The following is a 16329-nucleotide window of genomic DNA, read 5'->3' as shown; positions in this document are numbered from 1 at the left end:
AGGCTCCTGTTCTCTCACTTTAATTTCATTTGCTCGCTGGACCCTGACCTCCCCCAATTAACCCTGCTGTGCTGCTTCTGGCCTTGCTGAGCTTCTGACCTGGCCTGTGGTATTGATACCGCACTGAACTCTTCCTTAACCTTTGTCAGTTTAATTTACTAAGTTAAATTAACCTTGAATTCTTGTGTTTTCTATATTTGACCTAATTGTTTTTCTTTTTATCTATTTTTTTTTCTCTGTTTCTGTCTCTGCCTTCTCTTTCCTTCTCTCCCCCTCCCTCCCCTTCCTGTGTCTGTCGTTACACTTGTCACCTTGGACGTCACTGGGACATCCCCACTGCCACATTTATTTTTAAACAACCACATTCTCTCTGGGGACCCATTGCTTAATACTGCAGCTACCTTGGGAGGCAATTCTGCATCCTACACCTTTGTCTCATTGCTTTTCTCTGCAGTGACTCTTCTTTTGCTCTGTTAGGAACTTGAACACAAAAACTAAATTTGCTTAAAAGCCCGGTTCCTATGAAAGCGATGAGTGCCCCTTTGGAAGAACCTGTCAGGACTACCTTGGCCCCACCACGGCCACTGAGCTGAGCGAGCAGTGTGTGTGGAAGAGGAAGGCTTTGCAATTGGGAAAAGCTTTACCTCCTGATTTTGGCCATTCACAAATATTTGTGCCACTTCATAAGGAGTTTGCCCCCTTTTTAATGGCAGTAAAAAGAATCTGAGAGCTCTTTCTTTAAATACTATGTTTTGAAAGAAGCATCGGGCTAGGTTCCCCCCGCAAAGTTCCTGCGTCTCTGCTACCTATTGCAATTTTTTTGTTCATACCTAAAATGTAGCAGAGGAAGAATTGGGGTTCTACAGCTCTCCTCAGATTGCCGAAATCGCCACATGCCCCCTCTCATTCTAACTCTGTGCCCCTCCTGTGCCCTTCAATTAATAGCTGGCTTGGCTTGCATTTAAGTATTTAAGTGCCCCAGTTTAAAGAGCCAGATTTGGTGATTCACCTGAGCACTCTGCTGACATGATGGGCAAATTAACCCCCCTGTTGCCTATGAAGTGGAAAAAGCTGAATCGATTAGGATATTTTCTGAGGCTGATGAATGTTCTGGGAGGTACTTTGGTCCTGGTATTATAACCAGTATCTTCTGCAGTTTCTGTGAACAGGGCCAAGACACAATGTGCCCAACACCTGCTGGCTTTGAAAGGTGCTTGTCTCCCAGCAGGGGTAATTCTCCTGTTGCTTAGCAGCATATCGCAGATCAGCACAGACCTCTGTGTCTTGGGGGTTGTGGTCTAGCTGTGACCCACATTGTTACCATAATCACCTGTACACCAGGCAGGTTGGAAGCTTCCACTGTGAACCAGTCCCAACTCCCGCCTTCACTGTTATACTCAGAAGTGAAAAGGGGGTGGAACAGGCCACTCCCAGACCACTCAGCCCCACTAAAGTGTCACTAAATCAGGGATGGCTCAGCCTGTCAGCTCTACCAGAATGCCCTAGCTTCCCTATTGGTCAATTGATTCAGTGACACTTTGAAAACCCTCATGAAAAGCCAGGTGCTCCTGTCAGCTGTTGGGGAGTTCACCCGGGAGAAGAGGTGGATGTTTTTTTCTGAGGTTGGACATTTGGAGATGCAGGGCTGAATCCCACCCAGTAGTGTGAGCTTGTATGCTCGGGGGTGGACTTTCTACCAAATAAAGACTCCCTCCCCACTTGTGGTCACCCATCATTCTACCTATCTCATCTCTGAACATCTCCACAGAAGTTTGATTTTTGTTCTTTTTGGTTCTTTTTTTTTTCAGTTGTGTTTTAATGTTCAAAGACTAGCCTTTCCCTTTGGGAATTCAAATGACCCTGAGCTATGGTCTGTGGGCAAAGCTACCTGTGTTGGCACCCACCAATGTCCCCAGTATTCAGTGTTAAAGCTCCACGTGGCTTAACTCAGGCAGGCATCACCCTTGCCCAGCCACAAACCTCTCTCCTGGAGCCCAGACCCCTCTTCCCACCAGGCAGTGAAGCAGGATGGTTCTTGGGCACAGGGAAAAGCACTGGGGAGAGGAACATGGTACCCTAGGGCTGACATGAGAATCACAGGTCAGTTAGGGAGAGCTGTGGGGAGGGAGAAGAGATTCCCCTCCATAATTCTCCTGTTCTTCTGGTCACCCTGGGTAGAAGTCACACATATTTACCCTATGGGGGCCAGCTCTGGGGTCAGACTCAGTCTGGTCCCAGGCCACCCAGAGGAAAGGGACAGCATTAGTATATCTGATATAACTCTAAATATTGAGAGGCCTGACTGTTGCTGTGCCCTCAGCACATCCCTCAGCTCATCCCAGGGCTGGACAACCCTCAGATAGAAAAACTTTGGGGTCTTGCAAACAGAGCTGTGGTTTATAATAGTTTGCCTTCAAAAGACAGAGATAGTGTGCATCCCTCCACCCACCTAACACTTGAGTTCCCAAGGAAGGCTGCCACCCCCAGCCCTGCCAGGGATCCTTAAGAAAGCGGCCCTCAGAGAGCCCCACAGGAACGCACACTCCTGCTTTGCCCAGCCACCCTACTTTTGCTGCCCTGCGCTAGTGCTGTCCACATGCCACATGACATGGGGTTTCTCTGCTCATTTTTGGAATATTTATACAGCAGGTTTGGATCACATTTTTTACTAATAAGAATGCTAACATTGTTGTGTAGATAATCAGCGAGGCCTTTATGAAGTTTACACCTTTGCATTATTAAAGGATATAACAGTTCATGTGAATTCTCCAGCGTGTTTCAATTTTATTTAATGTTGTGTGTCCAACAAAGTGTCAAAAGCCCTTTCCCTCCATCTCCCATGATAACTGATTACCTAGAGAGACATTTAAATTGGACCTCACATTCATAGCCTGATCTCATGGAGCTGTAGCCAAAGGAGTTTCTTTCCTCCCACATGTGGAACACTGTTTTTATCAGCTATCCTAAGAAATCCATTTCTGCCTTAGAATCCTCAGCAGGCAGAGGAGGGGAAAGTGCCTTTGCAGAACTTGGAAGGTGGTTGCTCTGAGGACAGAGGCACATTCTGAGTCATTAGATGCATAGCTCTGAAACAAGGTCTTCCAATTACACAACAACCTTTACTCCTAACAGAGGCTACAAGGGGATCTTGAGATAGAAATGAAAGAAGGTCCTCTTTGGCCAACTATGTTCTGTTTGTTATCATCCTTCGATACCTCTCAAAGGCCCCTGAGACCAGCCATCTGTGTAACAAGTTCCAGGAAGGAGCAAATAGACATGTGGGGTTTTATGAGTGAATCAGACTCCAGCTCAATTGTTCTGAGAATCTGACAGTCATGTGGAGGGTTAAGGGACAAAGAGGGAACTTCTACACCCATATCTCATGGCACAATGACTCTGGCTCACCTGGGCAGCTGTAAGGCATGAGAACCATGTTCCCAATTTAAGGCACAAGAAAGTAAGTGTCCGGGCTGGGGTTGTGGCTCAGTGGTAGAGCGCTCGCCTAGCACGTGCAGGGCACTAGATTCGATCCTCAGCACCACATAAAAATAAAATAAAGGTATTGTGTGCAACTAAAACAAAATATTTAAAAAAAGAAAGAAAGAATATAAGTATCTATGGGCCTCTGTCTTGGGGCAAGTGAGTTCCCACTTAAGTACCACCCTCTCCCAAACCAGGAACCACAGAAGACAGACAGCCCCAGCCTTGCAGTCTCACTGCCCAGTCTGTGAGGAGGCTGCTTCCAAGAAGCTGTCTTAGCATGCAGGGACACAGGTGAGTTAGTCAAGGAGGTCAGGGGACAATGGTGGCAAAGATAGACACCCAAAGGTTTTTTACTTTTCCTTTCATGAAATGTTACATATGAGATGCAGGAGATGACACTTGTCCCTCTAGCTTTCCTGAACTGAAAACTCCTGTGACATCCACCAAGAGGGAATGAGTTCTGACTTGTCTCGAATAACCTTTCATCTGTCCTGTGGCCTATCCCTTATTGTAAATGAGGCCAGCACTCTCTCTTCAACCTGAGGAGCACCTCACTTGCTCTAGAAGTCTTAGTTCTTAGCAGTGGTGGCCTGAGGGACTCCTTGGTTTTAGGGACAAGTCTGCTTTTTCTCAATCTATCCAGTACATCAGGCCACCTCTGTTTTGTCAAAATATCAGGGCAAGCAGCCCATCTCCTACTTGATGATGGATCATAGGATCGGCTTTAATTCGGTATGATTTAGGGAAAGGAAGACCTGAGACTATCCCCAGTGATTCTGATTTCAAAGACTTAAGGAGCCCCAGCTTCTCAGTTTTTAACAGGAACCCCAGGAATTCCACTGCATGTGGAGAATCATTGAGTTAAAAGGTGTTTATTTTTCATGGAAAAATAAAATCACAAGGGTCAATGATCAAAGATGGGATTTTATTGAGCATTTTAGCCTTCCGGAAAAAGTCCTCGGTGGACATTATGGAGAGTAGCATGAGGGAACCTGTATCATGTGCTGGGCACTGTAGAATGTCTGACCTGGAATGACAGGCTCTTGTGGTTGAAGAGGACTTGCAGACATCCTCTATCGAGGAACCTCATCCACACCATTACAACATCCCTGCCAAGAGATTGTCTCGCCTCTGCTTAAAAGCCTCCAGCCACAGGGAGCTCCCCTACCAAGGAAGCTCTCACTGTGTTGGACTAGCTATTTCATGTGGAACTGCAATCTGGCCCCACCCTCATAATTAATATCACTGGTGCCATACAGAGAAAGGCTATCTTTCCCTTCTCATGACAAAGCTTTATTATTTGGAAGCAGTGTTCTCATCTCCAGGTCAAACACTCGCTAGTTCATGTGACAAATATGTTGTGCAGGGAACATTTTCTGTGAGTCAGGGTCATCCCAGGTGCTGAGGAAACAGAAGAGAGAGAGGGCATCTGCTAGGTTTTTTGAGAAGAGTTAGCCAGTGATGATGAAAATGTAAATGAATAGAAAAAGGCAAGGAGACTATGACAGGGTAATGTAGTAGGCCCTGAGTACAGGAGCCTCGCTAGGTAAAAAAATCAGGTGAGCCCTTTCTGAGAAGGTGACCTGAGGCCTGAGGCCAGCACCACAATTAGGGTCTTTTAGGCTGGGAGAAGGCTTTGAATTTTATATCAAATGAAAGGAGAGACTACTGCCCTTTTTGTTTATTCCATAGTGCAGAGTATTTTTGCTGAACCCTCCCCCCAACACCTTCTCTCAAATGTGCTCAGAATCAGTGCAGCCAACAGCTGGATCTGATGAACCCAGAGCAGAAACTGCTCAGCTGCTGCCCTGTCCTGCACACAGAGCAGCTTTTCAGTAAGATGTAAGCAGTCTCAGAAGACAATATTTATAAGCCTCAGAACATAGAATTAATGCCATTGAGTAAAAAAATACAGACATAGCCTCTCACACCAAAAAAAAAAAAAAAAACTTACAACTCCTCCTTCAGAAAATGGGCACTTGCTACCTACCGGGTGTTGCTTCCAGGATGTTGCAGTGGCTTCAAGCCCAGTGTCATGGAATAGAGAGAAAACTCCTGGCTATAGTGACTTCCCCAACAGCTTGGGGTGCTAAAGAACAGGAAGGCCTGCATCTTTCTTTGCTTTGGGGGTAGAATGTAGATGGATGGGGAAGTAGAGAGATGGTTTTGTTCTCATTCAACCAATCAGAAGTGCCTCTGCATTAGCTGACTGCTGAGAAAATGACCCACTCTAGCTGACAGCTGGGGCCAGCAGCTAATTTCCTGCTGCCAAAGCCCAGACATAGGTAGCCAGAATCTTGCTAGTCTTGGGACTTCCTGGGAGATGGGATGAAATCCTCAGAGCAGTGTTGGAAGGGATCAGCCAGAGAGCCAAGGAGGAAAGGCTGGGAAGCAAGCCAATGACCCAAGGGGGCCAAAAACATTTGCCAGCTAGAGATTCTCCTTCAGCTCAGGTCCCATGTATTATACCTTGAAGAGGTTGTAAGTGGTCCTCTGGCATGCTGGGCTGGTAGCAGAGTGGCACTGCTGTTGGGGAAGCGCTTCAGCGCCTGGGTAAGGACCCATAGAACAGACAGAATAATTCCTCCCAGAACACATGCTGCATGAGAAAAGAAGATTGGGGCCCATCTATGGGTTACATATCCTCCCATTAACTGGCATGGTATATGATTGGCAGGCTACTGTGCCTAACCTGGCACCTAATAAAAATGAATCAGGAGTGCCCATATTTCAGTTTAGGGTCATTATTTCTACACTGACTTATAGGCAGAGCTCTGTGTGAGTTCTTGCTTCCCACATCCCCATTGCCTCCCAGACACTGACCGGAACCACCAAGAGGTCAGTAGTTCCATCCAAAGCAACTAACATGGCCAGTCACGGCCATGCAAGGAACAGAGTATGGGGGCTTTTGTGATAGCATCAATGAGCCCAGGGGACCGTAGACGAACACCAGGGAGCTAGACAGAGGGCCTGAGTCTTTCAGAGTGAGTCCAGCCAGAAATGGAACCAGGGTCCAGGTGCTGCTGGGATGTGAGAATGTGTCCATCTGTGGGTGTCTGTCCTGCATGTGAGCGTGCCTGGGTGTGTGAGTGTGCAGCTCTGGGTGAGCCTGCTGATTTTCCTGAAGTCTGATCCAAGCATGCCAGGCTCCCAGATGGTGAGTATTCCCAGACCCTTCACTTAAAAAAAAAAAAAAAAAACAGGCCCAGGAGTCTTCCATGCCTCCAGAGTCACATGAGCTCCATTTGTCCTCCTGGGATACAGAACAAAAGCGTGAACCATAAGCCCAGTGTACTACAGTGTTGGGCTCTTTGGAGTTATTCCTAAAGGGGGGAGGGAGTGTATCCACATGCCATTGGGCCTGAACCACCCCCTTCACCAGCCCCATGGAAGCCCAGGGAACCCTGACCCTCACTATTCCCAGAGCCACAGCCCATCCTGAAACCCAGCAGTCACTCTCTGCCTACAGTGCAAAGCCTTTTGCCCTGGTCTAGGGGGGACACACAGTAGTGCCCTCCACCATGTCTTTATCCAGGCTCCTCAGACACTGCCTGTGGCTGGGCTCCGTCTGCTCCCAGGACTCACCAGGAGGCCAGCTTGTGCATGGGTACAGGGGAGGCTCAGAAGTCAAGGGCTGGATTGGAGATTCATCTTCAGGCCCCACTCTCATCTTGACTTGAAGGAGCTCCATGCTCCTGTCCCCTTGATAAGATGGAGCTATCATCCCTCCATCTGGAAGACAGAGACAGCCTGTTGCCTCAATACCAGGGTATAGAAGGGCCCCAAGGAAGGAGTCACTCTGGGCGTGAATGCCATGGCTTTGAACTCTAAGCCCTACCCGACCCCCAGGGGCTGTTGCTTGTAGGGTCAACGGGCTCCATCTCAGTCTGTTAACCACCGGCCGTCTTTCTCCCACTTAAGCCAATGGCAGCCCCACCTCAGGACTGAGCACCGGGGCCATCGTGGGCATCCTCATTGTCATCTTCGTGCTGCTCCTGGTGGTCGTGGACATCACCTGCTACTTCCTGAACAAGTGTGGCCTGCTTATGTGCATCGCCGTCAATCTGTGTGGAAAAGCTGGGCCTGGAGCCAAGGGCAAGGACATGGAGGAGGGCAAGGCGGCCTTCTCGTGAGTGCAGACCTGCCGCCCTGCCAAGGTCTGGGATCTGCCCTAGCCCAGGAGCCCAGCAGTGGTGCCACCCCCAAGCCATCCGCTGAGCCCTGTAGTGACCTCTCCCTCAGCTTCACCTTCTCCACTTGGAAACACTGAGGGGCAAAAAGCATCAGAGAAAAGCCCCTGCAAACACAGTCTTGGGTCAGGCTTGGGAGCCATCTTTTTGAAAAGCAGACTCTTGGGCCCAACCCACATCCAGCATATTAGAATCTCATGAAAGTTAGGAAATCCCTGAGATACTCCAAGCAGGGGCCTTGTCAGAGTAAAGGACCTGGAAAGGAGCTATGGCAGAGGGATCAGCACTTGGGGACACACTCACCTTGCTCCCATTTATTCATTCATTCATTCATCACTAAGCAAATATTTACAAAGCAGCTAGTTCAAGGCACTGTTCCCAGGCTCTAGGTTACAACAGGGTATGAAACAGATAAAATTTCTATCCTCATTTAGCTGATGATCCAGATAGTGTTCCTCCAACAGCATCTGTGCAGAAACAGATACTGAGCCAGTTAGTGAGAACATTTGAAGATGGTCATCCAGTGGGGCACAGCTTGGGCAGGCTAAGAAAGGAGGGAGCAAGAAAATAATTTCTTTAATCCCATTTCATGCCAGGCACCATATACATGTGTACACATGTGCACATACATCTACCTACTTACAAGTGTATCCATATGTGTATATGTGTGTCTGTTTGAGCACTTTTCTACAAGATATTGTGCTAAACACTTCACATGCATTATCACATTTAATTTTCATAACTAGTGAGGTATATGCGATTATTTGCCCCAAGTTACTGGGTGATTACATCAGATACTGAAGGTCCCACAGCTATCAAGGGTCAGTCTGAGACACAGATGCTTGTATCTGGCTCTAGATGCCCACCTGGCCAGCTTGGACTAGGTAGGCCTAGGTACCCTGAGTCATAGCTGCTTCCCTTGGGAATACCCACAATGGCCCCTGATCTCACCAGCTGAACTCTGTCCACAGGAAAGATGAATCTAAGGAGCCCATCGTGGAGGTTCGAACTGAGGAAGAACGGACCCCAAACCATGACGGAGGGAAACACACAGAACCCAATGAGACCACGCCGCTGACAGAGCCCGAGTATGTGGGCAGAGAGGGGCTGACACCTCCTAAGTAGAGTGCACAACCCACCTCGCCACCCTACCCCCACTTGCCATGCTTCCCACTCAGTTCCCAGCCAAACATGGCAGGCCAAGGTTTTGGAGCCCTTGGCCAGAAGACCTACTTGGCTAGGAAATGCCTGGTCCCTCCCACTTTCATCAGAGGGCATTCTTGGTTCTATTTGGGGTGACTGGGTGCCCTTACAGAACCCCTTGTGCCACAGAAGTCGGGGACCTACCTGGTAAAGTTTCCTGGCCCTCGTCCACTCCGAAGCCTCAGGATCCTCCAGAGGCCCTGACCAGCTGTGCCTGCCTGCCCACCTGCCTGTCTATCAACCATCTTAAGGGTTTAAGGGAACAGAGTTTCACAGGTCCATAAAATCCATGGCTGGAAGAACCCACGGCTCTTAGGAGCCATTGGAACACTTGTCATCTGCTTATTCCTGACTTTCCCCATCACTGGCCTGGGAAGCCCTGCAGGATAGCGGGGCCCTGGTGCTCTGGGGCCCTGGAAGCCGATAGCAGGGAGACACTGCACTGAAGCTGCCTCTCCTGAAGTGGAAATCTAGGGCAGGCATGAGAAAGCCCCAGACAGGTCTGTAGGTGACCGGAGCCCTGCGCAGAGAGCTGGAGGGCCATCAGCAGGGAGGAAAGGCTAGCAGGTCCCTTTGAGACTGCCATGTTCTTTGTCGTCTCCTGTGTCCTCTGATGCCCACCTGGGCTGTACTTCCTCTCAGCGTGCTCGTTTCTCTGTGGGCCTTTGTTCCTGCCCGTGCGTGACTGCATGCCTACCCATGGCCCCTCTCCTTGGCTTCAGCCCTCCTGCCCAGCTTCTCTGTCACGTCTCAGCTTCATTGTCTATTCTCTTCTACTTTCTGTCCTTCCCACAGGCTGCCTGCCGACACCACAGCCACTGTCGAGGACATGCTGCCTTCTGTCACCACTGTCACCACTAACTCTGACACTATCACCGAAACCTTTGCCACTGCACAGAACAGCCCCACCAGTGAGACCACCACCCTGACTTCCAGTATTGCCCCGCCGGCCACGGCCGCGCCGGACTCAAATTCTGTGCCCGCTGGGCAGGCCACCCCTTCCAAGGGGCCCAGCGTTGCTGCCTCCTCCCCGCCCCCAGCTTCAGCCCCTAAGGTTGCGCCCCTTGTTGACCTGAGTGATACCCCGACCTCAGCTCCTGCCAGCAATTTGTCTTCTAGTGTCCTGGCCAATCAAGGAGCTGTCCTCAGCCCAAGCACCCCAGCCAGTGTGGGGGAGGCCTCTAAGGCCCCTGCGGCCAGCAAGCCGACCCCCGCACCAACCCCCACCCCCGCTGGAGCAGCCAGTCCCCTAGCAGCAGCAGCCGCCCCTGCCACAGAAGCCCCCCAGGCCAAGCAGGAGGCTCCCAGCACCAAAGGCCCGGACCCGGAGCCCACCCAGCCCGGCGCTGCGAAGAGCCCACCTGAGGCAGCCACAGCCCCCGCTAGCCCGAAGAGCGAGGCTGCCTCCGTCAGCGCCACAAACCCTTCCCAGGGCGAGGACTTTAAAATGGACGAAGGGAACTTCAAGACCCCAGATATTGACCTTGCAAAGGATGTTTTTGCAGCCCTGGGCTCTCCTGCTCCCGCCGCTGGGGCCAGTGGACAAGCCCCTGAGCTTGCTCCTTCCACTGCAGACAGCTCTGTTTCGCCAGCACCAGCAAAGACCGAGTACGGCCTCTCTCTGTCTGCTGTCGTCAGGTTGTGTCCTGTGGTGGTGTGCGTTTGTGCTGTGCTGTGTCCTCCTTGTTAGATGTGTCCTCAGCCTCACCCAGGGCTTCTCGCAGCCAACTGTCAACCAAGGGGCTGGGATGAGGCAGTAACAGGGGCAGGCAGCAGGGCTCCCTGAACGGAACAGCTTCCTGCTCTCTAATTAGGCCATGTTAATTATGTTTTATCCTTATCATCCTAGCAGTGCTTCTGTTTTCCCTGGGGGTGCTTTGCAGTGGGCCACTGATGAGCACAGCTTGGGAAGGTGCTAGGAGGCCAAGGTGCCCTTATCTGCCACCCCGGGGCCCAGTCAGTGTCACCCAGAACCAGGCTAAGTCCCTCCCTCCGAAAGGCACCATTATGCAAAAAGAAGAAAGTAGCCCCCCACCCCCCCCAGGCCGATGCACAGGGAGAATGCTGTCAGCAGCTTCATCACACACTGGCTGAGCTGCCCACCCCCCACCACCATTCACTCAGGTTTCTGCTGCCCTTAGAGTATCTGGGAAGACTAGGAATTCCCGAATACCAAATGCCTCTGTAACAGTATTTTCTCACCCAACCCAGGTCACCATACAGGTATCATCCTTAAACAGCACGGAGTGGGGGTAGGGGAGGGACAAGCCAAAGAGGTGGTGGCGGAGGTGGGTGAGGGGCAGAGGAGGACCTGGAACCACTATGGGGAACCCAGTGCAGCACACATTACTTAGAGCAAGTTGAGGGGCTCTAAGCAGCTTGTCAAGGTGAAGAACAGTCTGCCTTAACCACCCTATTCCCCTGCCCCAGGTCAAAACAGCCCCAACATCAAGGTAGGCTGCTCTAGCAGGAAGGACTCGGGCTTCTGAGCTTAGGCTGCAGATTAGAATCACCTGGGGTGCTTTCAGAAGTCACTGTGTCCAGGATTTTCAGGGACACAGCCCAGGCATCAGTGATTCTTAGAGCTCCCAAGTCATTCCAACATGCCTCCAGGGTTGGAGACAAGGGCTGGAACTGCCCCCCCCCAACCAGGGCCTGGCAGAAGTGGGGAGATGTCTGCAAACCAGGGTCTCAGCCTTGCTGTTTTCCTGATTCTCTGCAGGAAGGGCCCTGTAGAAGCAAAGTCGGAGTCCCAGGAGTCAGAAACAAAGCCAGCGCCAGCCGAAGTCAAGACGGTCCCCAACGACGCCACACAAACAAAGGAGAATGAGAGCAAAGCATGATGGGTGATGAGCAACGAGCAGAAATCAAAATAAAAAGTGACACAGCAGCTTCACCAGAGCATTTCCAATACCACACACGCGCGCGCGCACACACACACACACACACAGTCTCATTCCTCTAGTGTCTTTTGCCTTTAAAAAAAAAAACTAAACAGATAAACATGGGATCTCCTTTTTGTAGGTTTATAGAAAGGGCTCCTTTGTTGCACACTCACTTGTAAGAAAATGAGACAAAAAGGTTAAACCCACAGCCAAACTAGGACACTCCGTTCCCTGAAACCATTTAAAAATCAAACAAAAGGACCCCAAATTAAGAATCTAGGAAGCTAAGGGAAAAAAAAAAATCTAGGTTCAGAAAGACCACACTTGGTGTTACCGATTGGCACAGACCAGTTTCAGAGAAATACTTTCAGGCACTAAGACTAACCGAATGAACAAAGTCCACAGTTTATTTTTATACTTTCAGTCGAGTTCGAACTCTGTAAAACCTCATAAATAAGTTATCATTTCTGTTCACTTTGTATTTGTTCAGTATGCAAAGTGTGTCACCTTTCTAGCTGAATTCAGTTCCCACGTAGACTCTTGTTTTGTAGGAAAAATGCCAAATTGCAGCTTCTGGGGGTAGATCTCAATTTGCAGTATTCGGACTTCTTTTGCTTTCTTTTCCTTTGGCTGTTGTTTTGTTGTTTGTGTTGGTTTCCTCCCTTCCTTTCTGCCAACTTTGTTTTCCAGTGTTTACAGGTTGACAAATGTTTGACTTCGGTTGTGTTTAAATGTCCATGTAAAATAGCTGCTTTTTGTTGTTGTTGTTGTTGTTGTTGTTGTTTTTGTTTTTCTCTTCTTTTTTAGAGTTACAAATACCGCCTAGAGGTAGGTAGGATCCTCGTGGGCTTGCTTTAGCACAGGGTGACTTTACAAAAGATGATTGTTTACAGTGGTTCTACCCCCTTTTCTGATTTGCAGTTTTTGCCTGTGTTCAGCTCAGGTGAAAATCCATCTCATTGGAATGGTTTTGCCTTTCTATTTTCAGTTCTTTTTGTGTTTTCTTTGGGGGTTAGACCACTTTCTGATTAGCTGCCACCTGCCTGTATCTGTGACAAAGGATCTGCCTCCCAGGCGTTCTCGCCCTTCCTTTTGAAGGACTCCTTAGGCTTTGTTGAATGAAGCAGAGAAGATTGTATAGTTGGGGCTGGTCTTGGTGAACACACATTTATACCCCAAACATCCCCTTTTTGTAGAAAGCCAAATAAAATATATACATCCCATTTCCTTTTGAGCCCAGAATCTAGATTTGAGCGGAAGAGCATGTGTGCTTCAGGGAATTAGTGTCTTTTTTTGGAAATCTGTTGAAGTCAAGTAACATCGGCCTTCTGTTCATTTTAGGCAGCATTTGTAGAAACAAAGAAAAAAAAAACTACTGTCTGGAGTCATAACACAACTTTCCTGGATTGGAAACCAAGTGGGGGAAAAATACAGAAACTTTAAGGGGGATGGGAGGGGGGAGAAGGGAAAAGCCAGCCCTTTGTATAGAAATTTTGCTTTTGTTTCTCATTCTACTTTAGAACTGCAAGCTTGTGCACTGTGGATGCGTGAATATTTTAGTGTGAAACGTGTTTTTGTCATAGTATTGAAATAAAACTTCAACATAGTTTGGTTGTGGAAGGTATAGCAGATAGTTCAGAAAAACATTCAGGAAACAAAAATAACTCTTAAAAGGAATCGAAGCCTTTAAACAAAGAAAATAAAATAAAGATGATGATGATGGTCATGAAGAGGATGCTAAGTCAACAGAAATTGGTCCTCTTCCGGCATGCGTTCCTTTCCCAAGGTACAAGCAGTGTGAGGCCCGGGGTGGCAAGGCTGCCTCCGCATCCGCCCTGTGGGCCACTCCCCCCAAGGTTCTGACACTTCTGCAGTCTGATCAGTGGCAATGCTAGATTATAATTTCAAACTGTGAAAAATAATGGTCTTGTCATTTGCTAAATGTGGGGTTATTTTGCATTTTCTCAGCTCCTGGGGATGGAAATGGAGGATCCCAGAATACACAGTCCTGGCCCCTTTGATTCTAGGGTCTGCACAGATCTAGAGTTCAAATGCACAGGCCTTCAGGACCAAGTAGCATGGAGACAGCTCTTAGCGTGCACTGGGCAGAATGGGAGAGGTGGGCGCCTGAGGCAGGGAGGGCCTGGTGGGGAGGGGCCAGCTCTTGGGTTGCCAGGCTGTTCAGTAGAATCGATTCCTTATTTTGTGATTTTAATGCCTTGACCTCCTAGGTCCAGGCCATATGATACTTCCTGGAGACCCGGAGACACCATGTATTTCACTCTAAGTGGGTGTGGTTAGGCAAACTAATTTTGGTTCTGTTGGTGAGGAAGAGACAGAAGTACAGTCAGCCCTCAGATAACCTGGCCCAGGGCAGCTGACCCCCCAGAACCCTGGCCCACCACGAGCTGGAACCCAAGACTGCCCACACTTCCGTCTGCCGCTCTTGCTTTTACACATATGTTTGTCTCCGCATGCATGAGCCTTCCTTATCTTTTTCTTTTCTTTTTTATTTTTAAAGAGCAATGCTTCCTCTAAAATCAAAGAGGGAGTCACTTTATTCTCAAGATCTTCTATCTTTTATGTTAAGAGATAAAAGCTTATAATTTTTCTTTTTTAATTTTTGGAAGGAGGGATCAACTCCACCAGTTTCCGTGTCGATGTGTCTATATGTGTATGTGCCATACATATGTATTCACATGAAGACCGGCTTGGCCAAGTTCTGCGGGAGGCACTCAGGTGCCACGGACAGGTCTCCAATCCTGAAGGGCCGCAGTGTATATAGAGCAGCTTTGACGTGGAACTCTATTTTCACACTTTTCTATGGAACCTCCCACATCCCAGGTTTTCATCCTAGGCTGTCTGTCTGGATGGCGGTTTTCAAACCTCCATTAACATCCCTACCCAGCATTCTGTACTTCGGGGGCCTTCTCTCTTGTTATAAAACTTTTTACCAAGTGAAACATCAGCACCACCTTTGTTTCCATTCTCACTGGTGTAAATACTGAGTACTAACTGAGAATTTTGACTTTGCATTCTGTCAGAATACTTGTGTTCAATAAAAATTGAAAGAAAAAAAAGCAGTTATGATCTAACTGAGCTTTCTTTTGACAAAATGAGAGTTTCTATACGTCAAATGTAGACATGTCAGTGGTGGGGGGGGGTGGCTTTGGTTGTTTTTGTTGTTTTTGTTTTGTTTTGTTTTCTGTTTTGAATCCTGTTAGCAAGGTCAGTTCACCCCAATGTGTTGAGCTTATGTTGCCTGAATGATGGTGTTTTGTTTTGGTTTTCTCACAGGTGGATAGAGGACTCCTGGTTTAGAAGGGCCAGACATTAGATTCAGAAAGAAACTGTGTTTAAATCATGGTTCTACCACTTCCTGATTGAACTTGGAAGAGTTACCTAATTTCTCTGAGACTCTGCTCTTTAATGGACAGGAAGTGCCTAGAGAACAGACTTGGTTATGTACTGGTTGATAGACAAGGCAATATTACAAAGGCCTAGGGTAATGCTTTCTTGGCTCATAGCAGCTACTCAGTAAATGGGCGTAAGTACTGTTGGTATCCCAGGCATGTGATATCATCAAACCCATACCTGAGCTTTGAGATCACAACAGTGAAGCAGATGCAGGAGATGTATTCTAGAATAAGCCATGCCTCCCTCCTATTGCTTCACTGTGCCCATCAGCATTTAGAGCTATAACTCAGCCCCTAGAGTTTATCAAAGTCTCTGAACTAAACAAAGAGGGAGGAAAACTGTGTGGGCTCATAATTCTATATATGCTGCTGTCTGGCTGTGTTTGGAAGAAGCAATCACTATAGTTAGAATTATTTATTAAATGATGGAGTTGGGATTTCCTGGAGGAGACCTCACTGAGGAGCCAGGACTAGCAAGGCTCCCAGGGCACCAAAATGTAAACAGGTGCCCACTCTCAGGACTGACTTTGCATGTACATGAATCTGAGAATGATGCCTCCTTCATCTTATATCCCAGGTGCCTCTCTCCCCTATTCTAACGACACAGAGCTACATGCATCTATGGGATTTCCTTTGCCACCAAATTCCAGGTGCATATATCAGGGTGTGAGGGGTGGTGAGAAATAAAAACATTGCTTATCAAAAGTTGGACAAAACATGAAATGATGACCTCTCCATCCTTGCATCCGTGAGGGCTTGCTTCCAGAACTTTCCTCCTTCAGGTTAGTTTCCTCCCTGATCAACTCAGTATGTATTAAGCATCTATGAGGTGCTTGGGATACAGCAGTGAGCAAAACAGCTCTCTGGTGGAAGCTACATTTAAACACAGGAGTGAGGCAGATGATAAACACCTAACATGTTGTGGTAGTCATTAGGACTGTTCACAAATACTCCTGCTCTCCTTTTCCTCCATCCAGGCACATAGTAGAATTGCACTTCTCTACTCATTTAAAGGCAGGCATGACTATGTGACTTAATGAGCAGAAGTGGTGTGAGTCATTTCCAGATAGAACCTTTGTTATGACCCTCTCCCCACCAACACAACAGTCAGCAATGCTTCAGGTACTGGAAGTACCATTACCTGGGCCCAAA

At 48.3% G+C, this 16329-nt stretch overlaps 1 protein-coding gene across 18 annotated transcripts in view; it reads left to right on the top strand.

Moving 5' to 3' along the window:
- The window catches only part of Ncam1 (neural cell adhesion molecule 1), a 294742-nt gene extending 279898 nt beyond the window's left edge, over nt 1-14844 (top strand). For 8 of the 18 annotated variants that reach the window (XM_058586231.1, XM_058586222.1, XM_058586237.1 and 5 more), the window contains 4 exons: nt 7405-7612; nt 8645-8761; nt 9672-10484; nt 11599-14844. In XM_058586231.1, the coding sequence (XP_058442214.1) occupies nt 7405-7612; nt 8645-8761; nt 9672-10484; nt 11599-11719 (1259 nt within the window). In that variant the 3' untranslated portion in view covers nt 11720-14844. Of the gene's footprint in view, nt 1-397; nt 2765-7404; nt 7613-8644; nt 8762-9671; nt 10485-11598 lie in introns of those variants that run through there. The other 10 variants (XM_058586241.1, XM_046465534.2, XM_058586247.1 and 7 more) reach the window with 2 other exon arrangements.
- The last annotated feature ends 1485 nt before the right edge of the window (nt 14845-16329 follow it).

The sequence above is a fragment of the Marmota monax genome, unplaced genomic scaffold (genome assembly GCF_021218885.2).
Source record: "Marmota monax isolate L192 unplaced genomic scaffold, Marmota_monax_Labrador192_F-V1.1 WCK01_AAM20220418_F8-fsc00045, whole genome shotgun sequence".
In the NCBI taxonomy this organism is placed as follows: domain Eukaryota; kingdom Metazoa; phylum Chordata; class Mammalia; order Rodentia; family Sciuridae; genus Marmota; species Marmota monax.
The sequence above is the reverse complement of the archived record's forward strand: the minus strand, read 5'-3'. Positions and strand labels throughout refer to the sequence as shown.